Source organism: Centrocercus urophasianus, unplaced genomic scaffold, assembly GCF_019232065.1.
Source record: "Centrocercus urophasianus isolate 14NV4802_14NV808 unplaced genomic scaffold, USGS_Curo_1.0 seq_30, whole genome shotgun sequence".
Classification (NCBI taxonomy): domain Eukaryota; kingdom Metazoa; phylum Chordata; class Aves; order Galliformes; family Phasianidae; genus Centrocercus; species Centrocercus urophasianus.
Genome location: NW_024884867.1, coordinates 4,238,339 through 4,265,835, shown reverse-complemented (window position 1 = coordinate 4,265,835; position 27,497 = coordinate 4,238,339). Strand labels below are relative to the sequence as shown.

General features: G+C 40.2%; 1 protein-coding gene across 4 annotated transcripts; it reads left to right on the top strand.

Annotated features, from left to right (window-relative positions):
* Positions 1-181: 181 nt before the first annotated feature.
* MED15 (mediator complex subunit 15) lies at positions 182-27,203 on the top strand. Of its 4 annotated transcripts, none has more exons than XM_042829243.1 (18): positions 182-266; positions 4,382-4,469; positions 5,619-5,670; positions 6,217-6,246; positions 7,165-7,380; positions 8,018-8,277; positions 9,109-9,465; positions 10,390-10,482; positions 15,282-15,401; positions 20,062-20,204; positions 20,482-20,609; positions 21,181-21,315; positions 21,669-21,732; positions 21,898-21,964; positions 22,362-22,522; positions 22,689-22,855; positions 23,711-23,809; positions 23,923-27,203. In XM_042829243.1, the coding sequence occupies exons 1-18, from the start codon at positions 199-201 to the stop codon at positions 24,054-24,056; spliced, it is 2,382 nt and encodes a 793-aa protein (XP_042685177.1). In that variant the 5' UTR covers positions 182-198; the 3' UTR covers positions 24,057-27,203. The 4 variants fall into 4 exon arrangements, with proteins under 4 accessions (XP_042685177.1, XP_042685176.1, XP_042685178.1 ...); XM_042829242.1 differs by having other exon boundaries at positions 23,920-27,203; XM_042829244.1 differs by lacking the exon at positions 15,282-15,401 and having other exon boundaries at positions 23,920-27,203.
* The last annotated feature ends 294 nt before the right edge of the window (positions 27,204-27,497 follow it).

Sequence of the window (27,497 nt, the reverse complement as noted above, 5' to 3'; positions counted from 1 at the left end):
GCGCCCCGCGCCGAGCGGCGGTTCTCGCGAGACTCTCCAGGGCTAACGCCTGGACTTCATTTCCCTCCGGCCTTCAGCACGCCGGAAGTGGTGGCGCGCGACTTCCGGGCTGCCGTGTGGGGGTAGCAGCGGTGGGGAGTGCGGCGCTGGGGTGGCAGTGAAGGCCGGCAGCGGGCGGGGAGCGCGGCGGCGGCTGGGATGGACGTGACCGGGCCCGAGACCGACTGGCGCAGCACCAACTTCCGGCAGAAGCTCGTCAGCCAGATGTGAGTGCGCGCTCCGGCCCGGGTGTTGGTTAGGCCGCGCCTCGGCCGCTGCCGGAGCGGCTCCGGCGCCTCCCGCCGCCCCGGGGCTGCCCGTGCTCGGATGGCTGCGGCTCGCTCGTCTGCGCTCTCCGCGGGTCTTCGCAGGTCTCTGGCTTTGTCCGTGATTGTCGCTATCCATGTGTGGGGGCCTTTAGCACCGGCTCCTGCTCGGATCTCGTGCCGGGGGAGCCGGCCCCCGTTTGGCTTCGCTTCTCTGATCCCCGTTGCTTTTTGCCTTCCTCCTCCCCGGGCATAGCGGCTGCTTGGCCTGCTGGGGAGCCTCTGTTTTAGGGTTTCCACTCTGTGATGCTTAGTGCTGCCCAGTCTCACATGCTCTGTTCTATGAAAACCACCGTCGTTACCTTGCATCTGACTTGTAAACAGCAAAAACGAAACGAAAATGTCAGCAACTGAATTTGTTGGTAATTTGGAATGGGGGGTTGCTGTGGCAGTTCTTGTGTGTTCGTTGGTATCTGCCTGATGTAGAAAGGTTGCTTAAAAGGAATAAAGTTTAGCCGTTTTGGTTGTCCACTGTGAAGCAATCTTTACTTGAATTACTTTGCTGCTCAACCCGATACTCCTATTACAGAGAAGGTTCTTTTACCTTATGAAAGCTGATTATCATAGAACTGAGAGTCCTTTTCAAATCCTTATTTATGAATGCTTGAAGAACTTTGAGCATGCCTTGTGGCTTTTGAAGGCAGGGCTTTCCTGACTGATGTTTCAGAGTTAATTTTTTGGTATTCATGACAGATATGATGTTTGCTTGTCAAAGCTTTTTTCATGTTCAGAGCTGATGTTTTACTGTCTAAACTTTGTGCAAGACAATTTATCGTGCCAGGTGAATCTCTTGCGTTTTCCTCTTCTTTTGTTTTGTACTTCTTCATCAACATAAGCAAACAGAACTGCCTTGCAGTGCCCTGAGACTTAAAGGAAATGGATACAAATCAGCAGATACGAACCTGAATGCAATGAGCATTTGTTGTTTGTGTGTTTGCTCTGCAAATTGTGACTGTTTTTCTGTGAGCAGTAAGCAGTGATGATAAATGTTTGAATGGGGAGCATACAGTGAGAGACAGAGATTGAATAGGACAACAGTGGAGAAAGTAGAATTAAGATTTCTTCTGTTTACTTAAACACTTGCAGATACACACAGACATCTTATTATGATCTGTGTACTTTTTGTTATAAAAGTACTGATGCTTTTTTTTTTTTTCCCCCAAAGGCTGTGTTCTGCAGGCAGCCTATCTTCCTTGTACTCCACCCTGCTTTGTAGTAGTACTTCTTATGTTTTCATTCACTGGCTCACTTTAAGAGCAAGCAAATTTGTTTGGGATAAGCGTGCAGTGATTGCGGTGTTTGGTTGTTTTTTTAATTTTTAAAGTGTATTATGTGTGTTTTTAAGTGTACTATGTGTTAGATATCTGAAAATAAATTTCTTGTTGGTACTTAAAATAAAGCAAAGCTACCCCAGAAGTAGAGTTTATAATAGCTAGTTTTATTGAATGAAAAATAGAAGCAATATATTGCCTAAAAAGGCTTGAACTCTGTGTGTAGCAAGTTCCAGTTTTTTTCCAGTGAAGCTTATGTAGTATTTGGTAGAAATGAGTCATCTGAAAGTTTTCTGAGCTTGTGAGAAGGTTGTTCATAACAGGCTTTTGTGTATGTATGTCTTCCAGTTCACTGTGCAAATGTAAGTGATAGGTATGTGTCAACTTGATCTTAAAAGCATGGAATGATTTGCATACTTTGTTTTGGGTACCTCATTATAGCCACTGAATGTGGAAGTCTTAATTTATTGTTATTTTGCCTGCATCTCCCTTCCAACTCTGAATGTTAAGATACATATAGGTAGATACAGATAGTTAGATATTTGGAATGACATTATATGAAGAGAAATTTCAGGGATGCTGTGTGCAATTGATGTCTCAGTGAATGTACCTGCAATCAGTGTGCATCATTTGGTTGTCATCACTTGAGAGAACACTGCATTTGACTTAAGTAGCTCCATCTAATATTGGGTTGTTGTGTGACTGCAGGCCCAAGCAGTCGCACAGGACTCTTGTTGGATCCAGGAATGCCTCAGCACTCAGCTGGGTTCTTCTTTAGTACTGCTGATTACACAGCCACACCAACAACTGTGTTGGCATAACCTGGCAGGGAAGGCTTGCGGAGTTTTTGAAGCTATGAGGGGGTTGATTCTGTGTGCACCAGGAAGGTGATTTTCCTCGCTGAAATAGTGGAAAGAAGGATAAAGCTAGAAGTAAGTCTGTGCAGAATCTGGATAGTCCTTTGCTTTCTCCTCTGTAGCCAAAAGCAGCATTGTGCGTGGCTGATTCTGACCCCAGATGTTTGGGAAGCTGAGAAGGAATAACTGCATGCATCAGTTCAGGTTAGGGGCTGAACTGTTACAAATGAGCTCCAAGAGAAGGACCTGGGTGTCCTGCTGGACAGCAAGTTGTATGTGAGCCAGCGGTGTGCCCTTTGTAATGCTCTAGAATGCAAAAAATAAATGGTAGATAGATGTACATGTAAGAGTAGGTAAGTTATTTATTGTGGATTATTTTTTTTTGTGGTCCTAACACCACATTGGTCACTGTCTTTGTATTGTGGCCACTTATCTGTGTGTTACTTTCTTTACTTGCATTTGCATAACATTGTCTTTTTGCCTGCTTAGTTCTTGGTGCTCTCAAAATAAGAGATGTTTTATAATGGGACTAACAAGTTACTGATGAGTCAGAGCATGGTGTGGACTTAGAGGAAGGAAACCTTTCTGAAAGAGAAACTACTGGAAGAAGGAAGGCATAAATGAAGAGCTGGATACATTTTCTTCCACTGCAACAGAGTTCCTTTATGAGTTGTTCATTTTAAGGCTTGCTTGCCCATGAAAGAATCATTTTTCTGCTTTATGCTCAGAGCCTGCTTCGTTTTAAATGACCTTTATGTATAAAGAACATTTTGTAGTGTCTCTCAGGCCACGTGAGCAAGCGACCATGAGGGAGGCTTGTCAGTAAAGCACAGCTACCTGCACTAACCTGCTGTGTCTTGCAAAGAAATAGCTATGCACTCCTTGCCTGCTGCTCTGCATGGTAAGGGTGTGAGTTGTGGCAACTGAAGCTCCTGCATTTTAAGGCTGTTGCATCTGTTCTGCTCACTTGTGTGAAGGGTTTACCGAGTTATTTCAGGAAGCTGAGCTAGGCCACTGCTCATACAAACACCAGCCCTGCTGCAAGGAATGTGGTCAGAATTCAAGGGGAAGAAAACAGTAATCTATTTCAGGCTGGCTGAAGCTTTCCCTACCTTGCATTTAGTGTAGGATAGTTGCTCGTGCAGGAGCAGGTATTGAGAGATAGGTTGCTAGGCTATTAATTACAAGTTGAAGGTATTTCCTGGTAACTTGTTTGTGGAATATAGACTGTAGCTACTAGGCTGCTTTAAAACAGAACAGGTTTTACAGTGAACGAGACATTTCCAAAAACAAATATGTCTGTAGGATTTGAATAGGGAGGGCTGTTTGCCTGTCTGAACTGCTGATTTTAGGACGTGTTTATCTCGGTGCATTTTTTTGCAGTGGAATTGCTTGCTTCTTTTTGATATACTGAGAATGCCCGTTGTTTTCTGCCATAGCAGAGAACATTTGTGTGGGGGATTTATTTCCTTTTCATCTTACACTTTTAATGTCCCATCCAAAGGGCAGACCTAGGTCCAGTTTACTAGAGGTTTGATGGCTGTGTGATTCTGGGTGGTAGAGAACAGTAAGATTGGGGGGGAAGCTTTTTATGACCAACTTCCATCAATAAGGCTTCTCATCTTCCTGCTTCGTCTGCTGCTGTCATGCTGATTGTCCCCTCCTGCTGTGCACAGCTGCCCTTCTGTGTCCTGATCAGTGCTCCAACTCCTCATCACTGCTCATTGCCTGAAGGCAGAGATATTCTACCAATCTTCTAATTTTTCTACTTTACGTTTAGAAGAGGGTAAAAAGCTACTGTACAGACCTTTCTAACTGCAGGAAATATGTATATTTTTAACGTCCTCAGTTAGTGCCCTGCCTCATTTCTTCTTTTTTTCTTTTCCAGTGATGAAGCAATGAGGAAGGCCGGTGTTGCCCACAATAAGTCCAGCAAAGATATGGAGAGCCATGTGTTTATGAAGGCCAAAACAAGGGTAAAACCTCTCTGTTTATTTTCAGAAATTACTGGTATGTCAAAATTTTGGAATGAACCACAGAAACAGCAAATCCAATGCATGTTAAGAATTGGTCTTTGCTCTGAGTACCCAGTTATGAAGATTTTGGGGTTATGTGTATTCCTCTTACGTTGGGGGAAAGTTAATCATTTTACATCTTGTGGGTGCAGCAAAGTGGATTTCAAGCCAAGGGGCATGCTGAGACTGCAGCATTGAATGCACGTATGGGATTGTGCTTGATTAAACTCTTATGGAGTGAATTGCATAGAAGTTTCTTTATCTGCAGTGTAGCACTATCCATAATAACCAGTTTGGTGGTGGAGGGGGATTAAGATAACAATGAAAAGGATGCGTTAGGAGTAAGACAAGAAGTTCTGTGGTCTCTGTGGAAATCTGGTTATCGTGTGCAATTCTAGACTCTACCCACATGTGTGAGCTTCTTTCCTGGAGTTCTGTTACAGGAAGTTGAATACTGTTACTGCCTTCAAGCATGTGTTTGAGGTGGAACTTGTGATGTTGAAAGTTTTGTGATGCTTACGTCACAAGTTTATTCCTGCTAACAGCCTCTCTGACTTTGGAAGGGTCATCTCAGCACTGTGACAGATCCTTTTGTGCAGTTTGCAGCACACTCATCAATTGCTGCAAAGGCTGTTTGTCCTTTTGCTTCTGGCACTTCTTGTGGATGTTAGTTGTTAAATATAATAGCTTGCTTGCTTTTGTAATATTAACATCATAAAATAGCTCTTGTAATGTAAATGTGACAAAAGACTAACGTGAGTCAGTATGCCGCATGAGCAAGTTCAGTACTTAAGAAAAGGACTGGAATGGATGGAAAATGGATGTGTTGGTATACAATCAAATACACATGCTGTGATCCTATTAATGTGGCTATCATGGATATTATTTCCATTGAATTTTGTGTTTTTGAGCCTTCTTGTACCATGAACCTTCTGTGAAAGCATTCCCACTTAGCTCGTGAAGGTCAGTCCGTGCAAATACAATACTCTGAAAAGCTCACAGAGCTTTTAAAATAAAATTCATTAATGCTAAGGGTGAATACTGAAGAGCTATAATGGCATGGTTATCTGTTTCTGTATCCTGTGCCAAAATGCTGCTTTTTGCCTTTAGGAGGAATATCTTTCTCTTGTGGCCAGACTTATTATCCATTTTCGAGATATCCGTAAGTAATCTTTTTTCCCCAGTGATTGCTTATTAGAGGCATGGGAAATAATAGTAGATTTCAGGATTTATGTGTGGTTCTATATGTGACTCATCACAGATTGCTTCATAATTTTCCCCTGTAATATACATGCTGAATTTTTAAATACTGTTTCTTTTACAGCATCCATACATAATTTAAGAGCCTTTGAGAAACAATTGCTACTTCTGCACCCTCCTTTAATTTTTCCTGTATTTTTGCTTTCTTTTCAATGTTTATGTAGTGTTCTGATTACCAGATTTGGTTGATTTAATGTGGTTTGTTTAATTTGATTACAGAGATGATTTTTGTTCGTTTGTTTTTCCCAGTCTGCTTGTTACAGCTATGATAGAGCTGTCTGGGATTATGGATAAATTGTTTGGGAATAGGTATAATTACAGTAGACAGGGATTTTTAAGAAGTGATACGTGTGTGTGTGTGTATGTTTCTTAAGGAGAGTATATCTGAAGTGCCAAATCTGTGTGTGACAAGATTAACAGATGTAATTAATGTATTTTTCTTTTGTAGACAATAAGAAATCTCAAGCCTCAGTCAGTGGTAAGAGATCTTTTTCTTCTGTTCTTTTTTTCGTTTCCTAAATTGAACAACTCAAAAACTGGGGTTTTTATGTGCTGAGAAGGTGGTGAATTTCCTAGCTGGAGGATGGAAGGGTACCACAGTAGCTTCTTGTTTCCTGCCTCTGTGGTAACTCTTAAAGCAGTTATAGTAGGAACTTAATGTAATGTTCCTGGTAATGAAGTAAACAAGTATATCATTATTATCCCCCTGTAGGCTAACTGTGCAATGGCTGGGATTGATCAGCATCTCCACTAGACAGTTCAAAATAGTTTGATAATTATTCTAAAGAAGAGAGTGTGTTGCATTCTGTACTTGACCAATACTAGTTTGGCACCTCATGTTCTATTTTGCCTTTTTGAATTGCTTTGATTTCACTTTTCTTCATGCCCAGGATTGAGATTGTGATAATTCACTTGAAAGGCACTGAATTTATTCAATGTATAAAATCAAAACGTTATGATGGGGACTATGGGAACTGCTCTACAAAGTACTTTCTCTGGTTTAAGCCCTGCTCCTCAGGAGGAGGAGGTTAATTGAATCTATAGTTGGAACTTCGTTCTTGGATTTTGAGATTATGAGTTATTTATCCTCACGGGGCTTTGCTGGCATCCTGTTTTGACTTGAACAGACATGCAGAGGTGGCTAAAGAATTCCCTTGTCTGATATATTTAGGATGTATTTGGAACTTTGCAAATCTGAAGCGCTTTAAATAATCTTCACTCTGTTTATAGAGAGGCAAAAACCTGCGAGAAGCCTGTAGCAGGCTTGCAGTGAGAGTTAGGGTTTGGATCTCATTAGGGTTTGAAGCCAGTAGATCAGAGAATGGGTACTGAAAAACAGAATTCTAGGGAAGCAGTTGCATGGCTGGCTGCATATTGGTAACTATTTTCTTTGTAGATCCGATGAATGCCCTGCAGAATTTAACTGGGGGTCCCCCAGCAGGGGCGCCTGGAATGACCATTGCTTCCCGAGCTCAAGGAGCACCGATGAGTGGGATGGGTGGCCTTGGCCCAATGGGGCAGCAAATGAGTCTCCCAGGACAGCAACAGCCTCCTGGAAGCACGGGAATGGCCCCTCATGGTATGCCTGGTGTCTCAACAGCTACTCAGCAGAGTAAGTATTCACTTTGTTTCAGTCACTGAAACTGCTGTGTTGGTCTTTCAGTAAATAATGCTTCTCCACAAGGATAGGGTGCTGAAGGAATTTTGTACTTCTGGTTGTGACTTCTGCTGGAAGAGTTGATTTCAAATAATTCCATCTACTGGGGTAAATGTCTTTCTTAGCATAGTGAAGGAGAGTCTGTCTCTTCTGTGAGTAAACGCTTCTTCCATCCTCCAAGGTGTCAGCTTTAGAACTTTGTTCTAAATCCACTTTTTTGTGGCTACCGTGCTTTCTGATAGTGACCTCTGTGCATGTTTCCATTAAGAACTCCTGCTTCTCAGAGAATTCTGTGGGTCCCATTGTGGTCCTTCCAGGAGATCTTTTAGCCACACAACTTCTGCACTTTTTTACGCTCTGATTTGGTTGCTGACTCAGTAGAGGCTGCAAGCTGTAGAGGTAGTTAGGGAGGCACGTTGTTGATTCTGCTGTTAATGTACCTTCTCCGTTTGAGGATGCAAAACTATATGCTGGTCATGAAAAATATCTGCATACTTCAGAGCATCTTTAATTATTGTGAAATTGTACTGTGTAACTGTCTCTTGTCTTGTTTGGGTTTCGTGTTTTTAAGTACAGTCTACCGCCTTTTTAGCCCAACTTCAGCTTCAGCAGATAGCTCAGCAGCAACAGCAGCAGCAGCAGCAATTCCAGCAGCAACAGGTGGCTCTGCAGCAACAGCAGTTCCAGGCCCAGCAATCAGCCATGCAACAACAGTTTCAGGTGCAGCAGCAGCAGGCAGCAGCAGCTGCAGCAGCCCAACAGCAGCAGCAGCAACAGCAGCAGTTGCAAGCCGTCCAGCAGCAGCAACACATGTTGAAACTGCAGATGCAGCAGCAGCAAAACCAGCAGCAGGTGAAGACAAAATAATTAAAATGGCAATTGAGTTGATCTGTGATGAGTTACAAGTCATGTGAAGCTTTGCTTGCATGAAGTACTGATCATCAGCTCTTCACATTATTAATACAGTTCCACTTTGGGACTTTAGATTGGCCACGATGCATTGCATCCCAGAGGAAAGACTTGACAATAGAGGTTTTTGGTTGCTTTCTTCTGTTATAGCAATAGAGAATTAAAACACTTTCTCTCTTTCTCCTAATAAACATCAGGACAGTGTTTCATTCTGACAAGACTGAAGATGTGGGAAAGAATCATAGAATTGTAGGGGTTGGAAGGCACCTCCAGAGATCGTCGAGTCCAACCCCCCTGCCAAAGCAGGTTCCCTACACCAGAACTAAAAGCACACTTGTGAATTGCACACTGCTACTTTAAAAAAGTGTGTACTGAGAATTTATATGCATCATCTTTAGGTGGAAAAACAGAAGAGGAAACTTCAGCTGTCATGCTTCTGTGCAGTTCTTGTAAATGTTGTTGCTGATGTAGCCTAGTTACATTTAAGAAGTGTTTCTAAGCCCATTTTACAGAAAAAGCTGATGGACTTCAGCTTTGCCTTTGAAAACTATTTTAGTGTATGTAGGCAGGCTTGTAATAGTGAAACCCACAGGTCATGTGCACTATGTAGAGTTGAGATATCTGAAAAGTGAATGGATAAAAGAGCTGGATATACAGACTTGAAAATGCCACCTGACATGTTAGGATTCTGTTTGCTGTTGGTTTACTCTGTAAAAATAAGGCTGCTATTGCATTGCTGGAAGCTTTACTGTCCTGGCTTTTCCTGCTTTTCAGATGCAGCAGCAACAGCAGCAGCAGCAACTACAGCGAATTGCCCAAATGCAACAGCTGCAAGCAGCACAGGCTATGCAGGTACAACAGCAGCAGCAACAGCAGCAGCAACAGCAGCAACAAATACCACAGCAACAGCTACAGCAGCAGCCACCTCAACAAGTAATGCAACAGCAGATGCAACAGATGCAGCAGCAGCAACAGCAACAACAGGTTGCTCAGGCACAGCAATCTCAGCTTCCACCACAATCCCAGCCTCAACCCCAGCCCATGGTATCTCAGGCACAGGCAATCTCTGGACAAATTCCTGGTCAGGTTATGCCTGTTACTCTCACACCACAGCAGTTAAAAGCAATGCAGGTAAGGGCTCGTGACCAGCTTATTGTGGGTTCATTATGATCTGCTGGAGAAGTAAAAAAAAATTTTTGTTAATAACAGCATAGGAAAAAGAATAGCTTATTAAGACGCTTGTAGTCAGATTATGATGTGGTCAGCAGAAAATAAGATTTTTTTAGTCAACAAAGAGTAGGAATTTTTGAATTACGAAAGCTACTTATCAATCCAATGATTTAAAAGTAATTTCCTCTGTAATTCTGGTTCAAGAGAAACCACTGCGATGGTGATTAGCGTTCGTGAACATGAGCAAGTGCTTTGAGATGCCTTGTGCGTAAGATTGGAGCCAGATCTTTAGCATGCTGATTTTGCTTCTGCTGCTGTGTTTAGATGATTTAGTCTAAGTTTAAGATACTGGTAGTTCCTGCTTTGAAGATGATTACTGTGAACATCTTACTGGTTCATCTTAGAAGCTGAGTAATCCTGTTAATGTTGCAACTTTTCAAACTGTTGCATTAGTCAGCTGTTTTTGAGCTCTTACCAAACCAAGTTAATCTATGAGTATTAGATGCATCCCTCTGAGTTGTCACAATGAGTGTATAAATAGTTGAAATGCGATCATTAGTATGTGCTTAGAATAGTATTTTTGAGAGAGATCAACATCTGTATGTTTGCCAGAAAGCTGGAATACCTAGTATTGTCATAGGAAGGCCTTACAGTAAAAAAAGGAGTTGCAAGAAGTCATACTGTGGGTACGCAGCCTATGACAAGGTTGTTCCAAATGTTAGATGCATGGAAAGTTCAAAAACAGTTCTAGAAGTAGGTGCATGAAGCTGAAGTCTTGTATCCAAAACAAAGCTTTTTTATGAGTGTGCTCAATGCAATTGAAAGAGAAGTGTCATACCCTGATCAGATACGGCATTTACTTTGTTCTGTCTTCTTATACTGAAGGTAAGAGCACAACTGGTCCAGCAGCAGCATGCGGCAGCAGCAGCAGTGCAAGCAGCTCAGGCTCAAGCTGCTCAGATGGGAGCATCAGCGCAGGTAAGGGCCCTGGAGCCAGTATCTCCAGTAACAGGCCTGTAGCAAGTGCATGCTAAAGATGAGCATGGAGATGGGTTTCTGGTGGCTTTCTGATGAGGTTTAATCGGTTATCCCTATATAAGGGAAGTATGGGCTTTTATGCTGTTTTCCTTTTGCCTGGACTCAGAGGCAGGATTTCGTTGACAGTTCTCTATGCATGCTCTCTGTCTTTGGTAGGTAAGATTGTTGCCTGTAGTTACACAGGAATGCACAACAGCAAGGCGGCCTACTGTGCCCACATTGCAGTCTGACCCTTGGTTCCTTGGAGTGCATCACCTCTCTTTTTGTTATCCTTTCCTAGGAAACTGCTTTGTTGTCTAAACTGATTCTGTACTGTGAATCTTTGCCTGCTCTCTTAACTCACATGTGTTCCACCTTCCATCTCCGTGTACCAAGCGTAAAAAGTAGTATAGACAACGAAATCTTCCCATTCTCCCCTTTCATTCCTTTCATCTTCCATACTTCTTCTGAGTGAAATGGACTGTAGATATAGATGCTCTTTTTCTGGATGTGGATTGTCAAGGAAAAAAACTAGCATGTGTCACGAGTGCAGAGTTACATTAAAAAAAAAAAAGTGCTGGGTGAAAGCTTATTGTCTAACAATTTTTTTTTAACCTTCAATACACTTGTAGCCCCAGTAATTGTTCCTTGATGGGTATCTGGTGTGAAGGAAACATGGGGGAGAAAAACTGGGAGAGACTTGAGCTCATCCTCTCATTCCATTTTCCACAAGAATTTGCAATAGTCTTTCATGTTTTGCCTCTGTAGTTTTCATGTTGAGCCATTTTACAGACATGGGTAAGTACAGTTCTCACCACTTTGTATATGAAGAGGCTGAGGCAGACAGACGAGAAGGGGCTGACCAGGATTAATGCCTGGGAATACAAAAAGATCTCTGCCATTTCATGTATTGCCCCAATTTTCCTTCATCACACAAGACGTGTTTTAGACTCAATAAGATCATTAGAAGTTTTTTACTTGGGCAGAGGGATAACAATTGGATCTTGAACGTTCATCTCATAAACTTGTATCAGGACTAGTGTTTTGTACATCATCCTAACTCTCATGTGGCCCATGTACGTGTGGGTGGCTAAGATCTGTTTCTGGTCCTTTTGCTTTTGTCAGTGTAACAGGATATAAAAGCTGAGCAGTGGTAAGTACAATTGGTGCAGTATTGGCAATAATGTAGAATTCTTCTTCTGAAGTTAAAATACATATTAAAACATTTTTTTTATTTCTTAAATAATTTCCAGGTGAGAGCTTCAGGGACTTAGGGTGACTAAAAGGAGACACTGACTTTTTTTTTCCTTTCTACTAACTTAATGGTGCTTTTTCCAACCCCTAACCAGGTGGACTGTGCTTATGTAGAGTCAACTTAATTCTTGCCCTACTTAGTGAAATTGTATGCCAGTGGCTTAACAGCACGGTGCATTTGAAAAGTTTTGGGTAAAGAAATGGTTGACAGCTGTTTTTGCATTGTGGCTTTATTCAGACATGTAGCAACCTCAGGCATTGCTCATTATCACAGATGGAGTTCACAAAACTGTGAAAAACTGCTGTGAAGTCCAATGATTAACTGGTTTCTTATACTTGTGTAACTATTTTCTGTGTATAGTATTTTCTTTCAAGGTTGTGGACAGTATTGCAGTACAGTTTTGATGTTGACTGTCTGGTTACATTTTCTTTCATTTATGGGAAGTTTCTTTTGAGAAAAGATTTTTCTTTGCACTGAGTCTGTTTTTCATTAGCAGCACAATTAATCTGCCTAGATTTCCTTATTTGGTTCTGGGAAGCTTTTGTTATAAACAAACCCTATCCTAATACTTGCTTGTTACACTTAAGCTTGGTCTCTAGGCGCTTTTGGTCTGGGAATTTGGGTTGATGTGCCTGTGTTTTTCCTTCTCTGTGAAGTTTCTGATGAGCTTTACTGTGTAAAACAAAAGCAAGCCTAAATTCAGTTGTGGATCCATGTTAAGCTATGAAATTCTTCTCTGAAGTCATAACGTTCAGGTGAATGCTATTCCACTTGGATGTCCAGTCCTTGTGAGTGTGTAACTCACACAGATAAGCAAAATAGTGTCCTAGTGACCACAAAGTGCTACACAAGTGCTTGGAGTACCAAGAGAAACTCCATAGTGAACTGGAGTTAAGTATTAATGAAGTTTAAATTACTGTTCTCCTGCATGTCCTTCAGATGCTCAGAATGCAAATTATCTGTTGTTGATCATCTGAAAATCAGGCCTGGCCTGTCTATAGTAGAGCAATAGTGGCACAGTACTTATATATTCTTACCAGAATCTGTGTATTTAAAGAATTTGGATCCCCTGGATTGTAGATGCAAGACAACAACAAGTTCAGATTCTAATTGTTGTATTCCAACTCAACATTTGTATCAAATAGCACACTTAGCGTCTTACAGGAGAGAGATACTTTATTCCTCTGCTCTCTGGTTTTGTGGGGTAAAATTCGCAATATAAATTGATTCATCTCGATTTCAGCTGTGGAGAAAGATTTGCCTTCAGTTTAAATCTTTCTCAGAAGTACCTGAACACTTCTGGTTGCCTTTCTTTTTTAGACTGATGAGCTCCTTCGTAGGTGTATTGCTTTGCATAAAACAAATATGATCTTTTGAAATCTCCTTTCCCAATTACTTTGAAGAGTGGCAGGTTTCATAAATGTAAATCGGCTGGAAGAATGGGAAAAATAAATTACTTTTGCTAAGACTGGAATTGGTGTCATTTATATTTATATATGCACTTGCTTTCCAAAGCGCACATTAAAAAAACAAAGTACATGTGTACATGTTCATTCAACCACGATACAGCAGCTGAAAGTCTTTGATTCAGAGTTGGTCCTGCTGGTGTTCAGTGGTTTGCCAGACAACCAAACTATGAATAAACTGCTAATTACTGTGACCTGGGAGAAAGTAATCTAAATCTGCACACTTTGGTGGTGTGGCATGAGAAACGGGACCAAGGTGGGACGTTTGAGTTGCCAAAACATCCCTGGGATTTCACGCTCTCCAGAGATCCGTGTGCATTCACAAGGGTCTGAGATGGGATGATTGTGCCTGGAAGAATTTTATCTTTTTTTTTTTTCCCCAGCAATTTTCTTTCTTTTTATTTTTTTGGGTTTTTTTTTTTTTTGTTAGGGTTTTGTTGCTTCACCAGCTCTCATGTTGATAAAGTAGCTCTTCACTGTACTTTGTAGCATCCACCTGTGCTTTGTGCCAGTGCTGGGTTGTTGTGTTTGCTTGTGGTGGCTGTTGCATGCTGTGTGTGTACATGTGCATGTGTGTGTGATGTCTGAAGCGCTCTCATTTGTTTCTCTTTTGAAATCCTGTCTCTGACCATCCCTCTCTGCCTGGATGGAAGGTGACTGCATTGCGCTGTTGTGAACTAACAGTTGTGCTGAATTTGACACTTCTTTTCTTTCGGTTTTCTTTCCTGTTTCAGTCTTGCTGCGTTGTATTTAATTTTATTTATTTTTTAACAATTGTAAGCACATGCATTCTCTGACTCTCTAGACGTGTCGCTGGCTGCTTCAGTCCATTTACATGGAACACTAAGCAAGAATGCCCTGAATCATTCACTGAAATGAGACTTCTTTAAGTCCTAGGTTAGTTAGAGCCTGTGTAGGTTCCTTGGTAATGTATGCACTGGAAAAAAAGTGGCCCAGATAACTTCACTGTAGATCTGAAAAGTATAAACTGTCCAAGTTACCTGAATACTACCTCAAAAATATGCTATATTTCCCATAAATGTTTATTGCACTTTAGCTCAGAGCGTATCTGGTGTGATACTAAGTAATGGAAGGCTATACAGTTATATATAATCTGTGTTTTTGCAGACTGATGGGTCTGAAAGGCACTTCTAGATGTTGCAGAGTAGTGTGTACCTAATACTATTTTAGAATACAAATCTAACGCTAACCTTAATCATTTTAGACAAATGCTGATACTTCAGGGTGTGCTCAGTCTGTACAACTGAAGAATCAAATAGTGCAACAATGATCTTGAGGCAGACCTGAGTTCATAAGAGAAAATCCTAATGTAGCCTAATAGTATAGGAGTGGGTATCTGTCAAAATGCTGGGAATTACAAGGATGTATTTCATTCATTCTATGAGATACAAAAGGAAGGAAATAGCTTCTTCAAGTGCAAGTCCTTTTTGTTGTTTTGTAGTGTTACGGAGTCATAGGTTGCTCTGAAATTTTGCTCACTGTAGGTCAGCTCATTGGAGCATTGCTGTTGGCTGTGGCTCCTGAGTTGTCTGCTGTATTCTTTGACAGTGGGAAGTGGCAAATGCAAATACTGCTAAATCCTCTGAGACCACAGTGAGGGAAAGTACACAGAAACCTATGATGTTAGAGAGGCCAAGAAGCTCATATGGAGTGCTTGTTTAGTGCACTTATTTACAATAATTGTAGAAATTCAAGCCATCAGGCAAGATTTGGGAAAAACTCTTCCTGCAAATGGTAGTGTTATCAATCCTTAACCTACAAATCTGAGCCTACGTATCAGCGCTTTCAAGATACCTAGAATTCATCAGGTTCTTTCTAAAAAGGGGTAGAAGGGGTGTAAAAAGAAGCTTGATGTATTAGCTAGAGTCTTAGGCTAACCATTAGAACAGCTCACTAACCTGCCCTTCATGCTCCCCCTCCCCCTAATTCCTGGAGGTTGCATGTGCTTCTCATCCTGCCACTGCACTGCATTTCTTGTTTTGCGATTACTTTTGTCTGTTGTCCCTCTGTCCTCAAAGATGATCACCGCACCTATGGCCCGAGGTGGGATGCAAATAAGACCACGGTTCCCGCCTACCACCGCAGTGTCTGCTACACCGCCAAGCTCCATTCCTATGGGCGGACAGCAAATGCCACAGGTATTTACTGAGTCAAAGCACGTTGTGTCAGGTATTGCACAAAGCCTTGGATGTGTGATTGTGTAGAGCTTGCTGTCAAGCAAGGGGAAGTTCACCTTTTTGTGGAACAGTAACTTGGTGGTGTCAGGGTATTGGGCTGTTGAGGTTTTTCACGGATCCTTTTTCATTTCAAACAGCAGGTTTTCTGAGAGCGTGGGACATCAAGGTGGTTCCAAGAGGCATAGGTCTTTCTTATAACGCTTACAACATTTTAATGTAGCTGTTTCAAGTCACAAATTAGAACTACTAAATTTCTGTTTAATCTTTGTCCATACTCCACTATGAGTTTGCATTTAGGAGAGTTTCCAGAAGTGTTGCAATGTACCCTAATGCACTGGCTGAGTTGTGTCCAGGACCTTAGTTGTCATGTATCTGTGCTCTTTACAAGTGCCTCTTGCATTAATAACAAACTTAGCTCATTTCAGTTTGAATATCAACTTGGCATGTAATCAAGGTCTAAGAAAAATTGAGTTCTCTTCTTTCACAGTTGCGAAGGAGAAGCTACCAGAAGGGCTCCACTTGTATGAGAGAAGCTGTGTAGGCAGGTGGGCAGCACCTAGCCAGGTGTTGCTGAAGGTGCTTGAGGTCAGAGTACTGCATTTGCTTAGTGCAGGTTCTGGTCTTTTGAAGACCCCACAGCCGTGATTCACAAGCAAAGTCTGTCATTTGAGGGGAGCAAAAGTGGGGAAAACTGGAATGAAAGAGAACTGAGTTCTTACTAGTGTGTCATAAAATGAGGCACTACTCAGCTGAACTCTGTGGTTTGCTCAACTCTGTGATTGGTGCTGGTGTACATATGCATCGTATTATGGTGGTGTAAGAATGTTCAACTGAATTTTTAAACTCTGGTGTTTGTGAACCTAATGTCTTGTTTTTCTAGATATTAATTTCTAAATTTAATACCAGGTGTGTAGTTTTACTTAACATTATTGCATTTTGCTTATAGGTTTAATGAAGGTTCCTTCATTTTTGCATTTTTGTGTCCTTTGCAATCTTTTCTGGGGGATGTGGAGCATTGGAAACTGCTTCTTATTGCTGCTGCATCAGGTCTAGTAGGCACAGCCTTTTTTTGTCATTAGTTTGCTAAGGTAGTTACAATGATCAGAAAGATGGTGCAGGAAGGTACACCTGTCATTCCTGGTTTAAGATGTGCAGTCATTTCAGTGCAGGTAACTGTTTATATTAACTGAAATAAAACCCAGGCATAGCTTTTGAATCAAAGGAGAATTTGCTAAGAGCTTAATTTGCTGAAGCAGTTTAGATTGTGTGAGACAATCATTTTTGGACTGACACGAGGGGGCTTCTGTTAGGTACTTAAGTGTTAGATTGGCTTGCATTCACTTCTAGTTTTAGTATTCAGTGCCATAGTGCTTTATTGCTGTCATGTCTGTGTTTATGGAGGGGCTTTGATTTCCAAGTGACTGTAGAAAATGATATAGAAAATCGAACAACTAAAGAAGGCAGAAGAAGAAAGGCAATCTGTTTATGAAAGTGGGTTATAAAGACATGGAAGAGTGGGCAAGTGAGTAATTGTTGAAAAGCTGGTCTCGCATATCATATCATTTGATAGCTCTGAATCAGTGTGAATCTCTAGCATTCAGTGCCAAAACACTTTGCTCTAGTTCCAGGTGAATTAAAATTTGGAACTGTTGTCATTTACACCTCTTAGTTTTGTGAAATGCTTAAGCAATACTGGATATGCTGTCATTACCATGTCATTACCATGTCATTAGAGCCCTTGCAGCTCTTCACAGTAGGAGTAAATGGCTGTAGCATACATCTGGTTATTAGTCACTCAGAATCTAAAGTGTCTATCAATTCTGACTACAATACAGAAAGTCGTTTTAGACTCTGTACAGATGGTTCTAAATGTCTTCTCATTTTGGAAAAGAATCTGGGTGTTATCTTGAAGAATCTCTTTCAACAAAAGAGCCAGATGTTATATCAGTGTTTTGTGACTACTTGTTTTCATTCCATTGACACATTTTTTTCTGTCCTTTTATCATAAGGCTCAGTCAATTCTGCAGTGGGTTTTTTTTATTGTTGTTTGGTTGTTGGTTTCTTTTGCTATTAGCCTTTTTCAGCAAAAGAATATACTTACTGATATGGCATTACGTTCCACTACCTTCTGGTCTTTGAACAGGCCAGAGAATTAGAAGTGATTTTTTTTTTCTTAGCTGAAGTTTGTTTTTCCCTGAATGGATACTAAATATTATTTAAGTGAAAGCTTCAGTTGTGCAAGCCTAAATATATTCTGGGCAAGGCTTCCTATGGTTTCATATAGTGTTCAGGTACTGCAGAGTTACTTGGTGTTCAGTGGGCTGTAGTATCTGTCCTTGAGTATGCTTTTACATGCATAAAATCTCATCCTACAGTGAAAAAAAATGCAAAATTGCATTATCTTACATATGTTGAAAATGAAGGGTACACAAACTGTCTAGTAACCATGGTTAAACTCTTGAGTGAAATGAGGAGCTAAATGAGTTAATTGGATCTAAAGGAAGTTCTCTGCTTCCCCTCTCTAAAGTGATTATATATCAAATGAACTGCTTTCAAAGAATCATAAAGAAGTTTGGCATTGCATACTTCTGAGTCAGTTGCTGAAAAGGTTTTATGTAATATTAAGCATTAGCCTTTGGTGTTCTGAAATGAAGCTAGCAGGGAGCAAACTTATTGCAAGAAGGAAAGCTGTTTGCCTATGGTTGTACTTAATAAAGAGAGGTAATACTATTAAACAGATAACAACACTAATTCATTTTATGCTTATTTGCATATAATGTAGTATGCTACTTTTTTTCTTTGCTTTTCTGCATTTGTAATTTAATGTGAAGGGATCTCGACGTAGCAATAGATAGAAGCTTAAATCTGGGTAAAAACCTTAATGCAGCCTTTCTTCTTCCTTCCTAAAACACCAGGATTTAACTTCTCAAGAGTAATTTTATGTAACCAGCCTCAGACACGTTAAAAAGGCCTGGTTTTCAGGGAGTGCTAAACCACTTAGAAGTGTTCATAGTTTGGCCCCACAAAAATGGGTGCAACGTCTGTAGGGGTAAGTTCTAAATTTCTTAGTGTTTAGAAGAATGTTGAATAGGATGGCAAAAAGTCAGGAATTGTTTTTTGGGGTGTTCATACTAACTTCCACGGGATGTTGAGGTGGTTGATTTCAGTGAGAGCTGGACAGTGAGATGCTTTGCAATCTCAGAAATGCTTTTCCAATTGCCGAGGAGACACAGGTTGTTAAAAAATCTTATTGTGAATTTCAGGTTGGTAGAAGAGATTGAGAATGTAATGGAGTTACTGAAGATTTTTTTCCTTTAAGTAAAAACAGTATTTCAGGCTGCATTTATTTTTAAACTGATTTCATGGGTAATGAATTAGCATCTTCAAGTTCATCAGTTTTATATTTGCACCTAGGTGAGGATTGCTTTGGCTTGTAATGTATTTACTTTCTTGCATAGCTGTAATGTGGTATTCCAAGAAGGCATATTGTGTCATATTCAGCATCCTCTGAAAATGGGTGATTAAGATGGATAGTTAACGAACTAGTGAAGGACAACTTGCAGTGTCCATGAAGTGTTGGGCTGGTGGGGACCTATGTGTAAAAGTGGTTTATACTGATGGAATGATTTGTTGATTCATGAAGGTGCTAATTGTTAACTCAGGTATTCTGTAAGTCACTGAGTAGGCTAACTAAACATATCTTGTTATATGTGCAGCCTAAGGCCATAGAACTCTGCACTTGCCTTAAACAAATGTGCTCATATAATATCTGCATCACTGTACCATACTCCTGGCCATGATAAAGGGTTTGGGTTTTTTTTTTTAGTTGGTTTTAAGTGGTAAAAGGGAAAAATGGCTGTGAAATGAGCACAGGGGGGCAGTTGCTCTAATTTGAACATCATCTGGCTATATTACTTTATAGTGTGCAGAATAAACTTCATTGTTATCTAGAGTTTGGTGCTGTTCTGAAAATTCCTTATTTGTCTTTTTGTCCTTTAGGCATACCTCATCTTATTCCAAAGGTCAGAAAGCTGCTTCACTTTTTTTCCACCCAGCCATTCAGTTTATACTGTTACTCTCTCCACTCCGATTTGCAAAGCTGCATGAGACATGCTGGTGGTTTGATTTACTTAATTGTTTTTCTTCTTTCAACATGAAGAAAACGAATTGAAAAGCTACAGTTAAATCTGACAGACCTTTGAAGTCTATAACCAGAATTCAAATACAAAGGTTTTTTTTTTAGTGATTGCAATTTCAAGTTAGAACTTTTTTCCCCCTGCTTTTCTTTACCCTAGTTCGAATAAAGCACAGGTTTTTCAGGTGGCACTTCTGACACTTTAATTGCAGCCTGTTGTTTTGGGAAAAAGTTGTTACACAGTTATCCAAATTGCATGCAGTTTTAATTGCTATTTCTGGTAAAGTTAATAGGAAGTACTGCCATAAAGGCCTCAACAGTGATACAGCTGGAACTGTTTCATTGTGGAGAAGAACAGGAAACTAACATTTTCATTTCTTATAGGGCTGAGGATATGCTTCTCTCCATAGTTAAAGCCTGTTAGTTAGGTTCCCATTGTCTTCTCCCTTTTGTTGTTGTTGACCTTATTCTTTTTCCACATTTCAGGTCAGCCAGAACAGCATTACCATGATGTCATCCCCATCTCCTGTCCAGCAGGCTCAGACACCCCAGTCAATGCCTCCACCACCACAGCCACAGCCATCTCCTCAACCAGGCCAACCAAATTCTCAGCCAAACTCAAATGTCAGGTGAGCTGGACTGTAAGTTCTGAAGGTTTTCAGAAGCATTCGACAGACCTCACACTGTTTTCACTGAAGTGTATAAATTTTACTGTGAACTTTGTGAGAGTGTAGGTGGCATTTTGCCAAATACACTCTGAAAACCCCCGTGTATAAGAAATCCATAGCAAATCTACTGCTGGAGCTCCAAATTGCTATAGCAACACTTAGTGAAAATGTATGTTTGCAGGCTGACCATGCTTCCTTATCAGACTGTGGCAGATTTGTTTTTATTGTTATCTTTCAGCTCTGGCCCAGCTCCATCTCCCAGCAGCTTTCTCCCCAGTCCATCTCCACAGCCGTCCCAGAGCCCAGCAGCTGCACGAACACCTCAGAACTTTAGTGTCCCATCCCCAGGTCCTTTAAACACTCCAGGTGAATATGAGATCTCTATTACAGACCATGAATTGGGGTATATTTTGATAACAGGTTTCCTGGGAATTATTACACTTATTATTTGGTATGACATAAACATTAAACAGCACTGCTGAACAGCCAGCATGGTGAATAGTAGGCATGTTGTATGCATCACTGTGCTTTTCTGTCCCAGTTGGAAAAAAGCAATTTCTGATTCTGTGAGTTAACTTGCTGACTCCTCTTACAGTGTTGTGTGCTCTGCAGTTTAAAAAGTGTGGGCTGAAGGAAAAGTGCAGCAAGTTCTGTGTGCTGATTTAATGTTTAATGTACCAGAGTGAGGCAAAATGGGAATCTAGGAAATGAAAGTATGAAACCTTTGGACATTTTCAGGAGTAAAAAAAAAAAAAGTAGTAATAAATGGGAATTGCTGCACTGTCCACAGAGCAATGTTGTTATTTCTGCAAAAAGGTTAGAGGACTGGACAGGTACTGAAGCTGTGGAGTGCATCATGAACTATGGTTTGAGAGTTGCCACATTTCAGATCTGGATTCTCTTATCCATGCAACATGCAGTCTTTACTTCTTGCTAGGAAACCCAAACTCTGTCATGAGTCCAGCCAGTTCTAGCCAGTCAGAGGAACAACAATATCTGGAGAAACTCAAACAACTATCAAAATACATTGAGCCACTGCGGAGGATGATCAATAAAATCGATAAAAATGAAGGTGAGTTTCGTTTTCATGCATTTCTTTGTCTCTCTTATAATGGAAGAAACAGTGCATCTTTTTATGATGGTTTCTGTTCCAGAGATTAAAAATGACAGTCACAGCTAATTATTTTACTAAGAAGAGTGGGTAAAATCCTTAAATTCCTATCAGTTTTCCTTCATATTTGATGTTTTTGGGATACGTTCTGATAGCTTATGCAGTGGGTGTGCTTAAACATTAGACAAAAGATCTACCTCACTATTTTCTTCAGTGTTTGCTAATATTTTCTCTTTTAACAGCATGGTATGTTTCTGTCTGCAAGTATGGTAGTTGTCCCCATTGTCAATGTTTGTCTCTTGATATTTTTTCAGATAGAAAGAAGGACCTGAGTAAAATGAAGAGCCTCTTGGATATCCTGACTGACCCCTCAAAAAGGTAACTTGTCAGTTTTCAGTGGATAAAAGTTCCCTACCTCTTCCAGGAAGTTTTTGTTTTGCATCTGGCCATGTTGGCACTGAAGTTGCCCATGGGGCTCAGATAGCAGAAACACTTGAGCTGAGGTGCCCCTTTTGTGGTGATGAACTTTGTCTTCTTCTGCAGATGCCCTCTGAAGACACTGCAGAAATGTGAAATTGCACTGGAGAAGCTAAAGAATGATATGGCTGTGGTACGTAATGCTTTGCTTAATAAAAGATAAGCAATCGATTCAAAAAAATCTTATAATTTAATAACTATTTATGTTTCTTGTTGCTTATGCTGTTATGAATTCAATTGAGGTTGGACAAACTAAGAAAACAGAAAAAAACACGCAAGCTCTTCATATTGTATGCATCTTTTAATGGAGCTTTCAAATTCTTGTGTTCTGTGCAAACATTATAGTAATTCTTTCTATGAATTTCTGCAGCTGATTTCAGGAGAAAGCTGCAGGCTTATTTAATGTTACTGTGTGCAGTTTTGAGAATTCTTTGCATTTTGTGCATTGAAAGTTCACTGCTGTAAAGTTTTGCGGAATGTTTTTATTTTTGGTGATAATTAAGGGAAAAGTTGGGGCTTTTGTATTGTAGCCTACTCCACCACCTCCCCCCGTGCCTCCCACCAAACAGCAGTACTTGTGTCAGCCACTTCTGGATGCTGTCTTGGCCAACATCCGGTCACCAGTCTTCAACCATTCCCTCTACCGCACCTTTATGCCAGCTATGACTGCCATTCATGGTCCACCAATCACGTATGTATCATTAACTAACTGCTTCTTTATTCCAACTGTTGAAAGAATGGGGATGGGTTTATGGCAAGATGGGAGTTGTACCTTTTTATGCCTGTAAAATGTTTGGCAAATGTAATGTTGGCATAAAATTTTCACCTTGTTCTATTGTGAACTGCATTTTACATAGGGCCCCAGTTATCTCCTCTCGAAAACGAAAATATGAAGAGGATGACAGACAGACTATACCAAATGTGTTACAAGGGGAAGTTGCAAGATTAAATCCTAAGTTCCTGGTGAACCTGGACCCCTCCCATTGCAGTAATAATGGCACAGTTCATCTCATATGCAAACTAGGTAAGAAGAAACTGAGGACTGAATTCAGAACTGAGGGATTTTTTTTTTCTGTTGGCTGAGTCTTGAATCTTTCCAACCTGTGACTTCTGCATGAAGTCTGTAGTTATCAGTGTCACAGAACAGCTTAATCATGACATTTCTGTCACGTCACAGCCTGCCTTAGGTTACACCTGGAAATTTCATTCACAGTGACCAATCCTTTACTCACTCTGAGGCTGTAACTATTAGTCTCATTGAGTGCGTAGAAACCACTTGTTGCTAGCAACCGTCTTGATACCTGGTATGTGAGACTTGTTCTTATTCCAGCAATTAGGATAGAGCTGGAAAAATGGTGAGTTAATTTTTGGAAGGGTCTATTAATTGGTACTAATCATGACTGATAATTATATATGTTTAAAAAAGGAATTCAGACGACATCTTCCTTGTTCCTTCTCAGCTGAATAAGCAGAAAGTGTTACAGTCTATGATCTTACTTTCTAGATGGGAATCCAAGCAAAGCAGATTCTTTTTCATCCCCTTTATGTGGGAAATCTGAACTGATCTCATCTTGAACATCCTGAGCTACTACAGGAGGCACCTAATCCTCCAAAATGTGGTGCCATAATGAATCTTAACGAAGGCCAGCCAATGAAATGATGGGCAATGTGCAGAATTACTTAAGAGATGGATCTGTCTTTGCCAGGCTGTCTTTCCAATAAGTGAAACGAGATTTCCATTTTTGTTTTAAAACATTATACCCTTGCCTTCTTCCTGGGGCTCAGAGGCCAGAAACTGAGCTGAGTTATGTATGAAAAGAATGTCCATACAAGGGACAAAAAAGACTTTCTTCTGATGGAAAATGTGCTTGCATTCTAGATGACAAGAATCTTCCAAATGTCCCACCACTACAGCTCAGCGTTCCAGCGGACTATCCAGATCAGAGCCCTCTGTGGATAAAAAACCCTAGGCAGTACGGTATGAGGATTCTAGCATGGTATTTGGGGGCATGTGTGCATAGTAGTGTTGGGGAAATGTGAACACCTAATGTAATATTTTTTTAAATAACTGTAATTTTTTTTTCCCAGCAGCCAATCCCTTCTTGCAGTCAGTGTATCGATACATGACTTCAAAACTATTGCAACTTCCAGACAAGCATTCAGTCACGGCACTCTTAAACACCTGGGCACAAAGTATTCGTCAAGCCTGCCTCTCTGCTGCATAATGTGTCACTTTCTATATCATGAAGCAAGAAATCAAGTCTCAACAGCTGGCCTTTTCCACGTACCATTTCTAAAGTCATGGGCATTTTGGGGAGGTTACTTCAGAAGAAAGAAGCCTTACATTTTTTGGTTTCTAGGTGTCAGGTTCAGTAGAGGACCTGGTATTAGTTCTGGATTTCATGCTTTTTATCTTCTGCCTCTGTGGACTTCTGTCAGCATTTTCAAATATGCAGAATGTGTATATATGGTTCTCAAGACTGTATTAGGAGTTTTTATCATCTTCTTAGAGAAGAAATTATTTGTGGACTTCCATCAGGGAGTCTCATTGGTAACAGAGGAAGCAGGGAGAGAATGCCCTAATTTACTTCAAAGTTTGCTGAGTGCCAGTATTCCTTTCACACTGTATGTTTTGTGACCTGATACTCCCCCAGAAATAAAAAAAACTGCAAGTAAAACGTGCTTGCAAACTTCCTAGTGTTTGCAGGAATCTTTTGTCTATTAGCTTTGCCCTGCCCAGGGTTGGGATAAATTATGGTCTTTTAGGATACTCTTCAAATGTGTGAGATAAATCAGGATAATTATATTGGTGGGGGGGAAAGACTAAACAGAAGGAAAAAAATATTTTCTAGCTTATTTTAAATGCTACTTTGTATAAAAGGGTTTTGGTTAGCATGGACCACAGTTTTCTTGCTCTGACAGTGCAGCAGTTAGAGGAGATATTAATGTGCACAATGACTTCCCATATAAGTGTGTGTGTGTGTAAAGGTGGCAGTGAAACAACAGTTTAAAGCTGTAGTACCACAGATCAATCCAGCAGGCTTGTAGCCATGTCTTCTTTACTAGTGGAATAGAGTCAGTCTGAGGCATCTGACTTGCCTGGAGGAGTTGATGCAGTTTAGTGGCTATATGGTGAGTTTTGTTTTCTTTTGCTTCCTTTTTAAGAGAAAAGGACAAAAAAAAAGTAAAAACAAAAAAACACATCACATAGCTCAGTAGCAGATCTGACAACTATTATTTTGTGCCTTGAGCAAAATACAGAGCACACAAGTTGGTTGTCAGCTGCTGTATTGCTGTGGGCTTCCAATGAAGACACTTGCCATGAATAATTAAATTTGTTTTCTTTTTCCCCCATTCTCATAGTTTGTTTGCTCTTATTTTCTTAGTGCAGAAACAAATTCAGGTTTCAGATGTTCCAGTTATATCCTATTTTATCTCCCTGTATTGTGCAGCAAATCTTAAAGAGCAGCTGCACTCTCTCAGTAGTGCCAAGAAATTGCACTGACCTTTGTAAATGTGTGATGTTGGTTTTAGTATCTGCACTAACTGAGGCAGCAGAATGCTATCAGTATTTTGTACATGAACTAATGCATTATCTGTTTGTTTCTATTGTAATAAATTTATTATTATTCCTGTGTTGGATGCTAACATTATACTACTCTTCCCATGTTGATCCTCAGATACCAGTTCTGTTGCATCCCTTGGATGATGGTTACTTTGTTCTAGGGTAAGTGAAAACTCACGCACTTTGAGGGTTAGGAGAAATTGAAATGGCTTTTCATTTCAAGCAGCAGCATCTTTATGCTCCTCATAGTAAATTAATTGAAAGAGCTGGGCAAGAGATTAGTGATTATATCTGCAAGACAAGATACAGCTTTTTAACCAGTACTGTTACATGGCTGCTTCTTAGAGCAAAAGGACCAGTGACATCAATACAGTTCTGCTGGACAGATGTTTTCATCACAAAAACTTTGGATGCTTATTGAAGTACATAATTGACATAACCCAAGAATGAGGATGGAGCTGGTTTTTTGGGTTTTTTTCCTCTGTACTTTTTTTTAAGCATTGCAGGGGTCTAAAGTTGCAACACGAATGACATTTCTGAATTTACTTCAAATCTATCTGGAGATAGATGGAAAGCACACTGTAAATGTCCTTCAGTTTTCCAATACTTCCCTTGTGCAGTTGTGCCTTTACTTCAAACAAGGTGTAATGAAGTGTTAGACTTAGTGTGGTGTAGGCATTCTAAAATACTGCAGCATCTCAATTAGGAAATGAAAACTGGAAACAGAAAATAAATCATGCGCCTGCAGCATGTCAAATTAATAGCTGGATATCAACATAGCTTCTGTTTGTTTTGATGGGCAAATGGTCATAAGCTGTTCATGAATCCTGTCAAATATAAAAGCACTATTCCCAAATTCTTGGAAAGATGCACCAATAAATTAATGTTAATGTTTGGGAACTTTATCAAGTATCAGGGGCACTGTGAATACAGACAACATGTTAGGAAAGATTCAGGGATTCCTGCCTTTTAGAAATAACAGATATGTTGTGAAATGAAAAATGCAGAAAGCTGATCCTCTCATTTCTTCAATAAGTAGCATACAAAAACAGTCATAATCAACTTCTAATTGAAATGAGATGCTAATAAGAGCTAAGGAATTTATCATAGAAGTACAGCATTAAATGTTCAAAGCAGTCATAAGCAAGACGAATAATAAGTTTTGACTTCTAAGTGCTGTTTGAAGGTGGTTTGTGTTTTGTTTTTCATTTCAGTGGTGGCAAAACTGACTTTTTGTAATGGGCACTGGAGTGGCAATCAAACTGATAGCTAAATAAATCTTACTGTAATTGCCTGAAACCATTTCCTTTCAGCTCAGTACATTTCTTAAATTAAGAGTTTTTGTCCTACTGATGAGCTCCTTTGATTATTTGATGGAATGTCTTACCTGGCATTTGGTTGGCACTGAAGTGGTTGGGCATAAACAGAGAGAGCCTTTGAAATTAGTGGTCTTTTTGCATGGATTCAGCTGAGGGAGTGACAGGGCATTATTCTTCTTTTTAAATTGTTATTCTGAAATGTCTTTCCCTTAATTCTCTTTGAGCCAGGAGATCTCACAAGGTTATTCTTCAAGCAGTCCTACTTCTAAAGGAAGAATATTGGAGGACAGAGACGAGTTCAAATCATGCAAGGAAAAAAATTTTATAGGATTTTTCAAACTAGAGTGAACTTTGTGGAATACAACTGATTCTATTATGTAGGTGCTTTTTCTGTTTTTCAGGTACTCTCTGTTTGCTAGGAGCTTTCCTTATAGGCAGTTTTGGCAAGCATGTAACTGTATGACTGAATAAAAATGTTTGTACATGTGTTTTTTTGTTACATTGCTAAAGAAACAAAGCAGTGATTGTGATGTAGCCCTAACTTAGTTTGGAGAACAAACTTAATGAATGCTATGTTTTTGAGGTACCTAAATGTGTGCAGGTTATTTTGAAGGATAGAGTCCTCCACACTACAGCATGGAATAAGCTGAATTGTAGATCTGGACATAGTAAGTTCATAGAACCCCTCTGAGTTCTGTACCATGCAGCCAAATATCCCCTATGTCTCTAGACTAGGCTGCACTGCAGATAACAGTGACTTTGTGTTTTCAGTGTGATGGCTT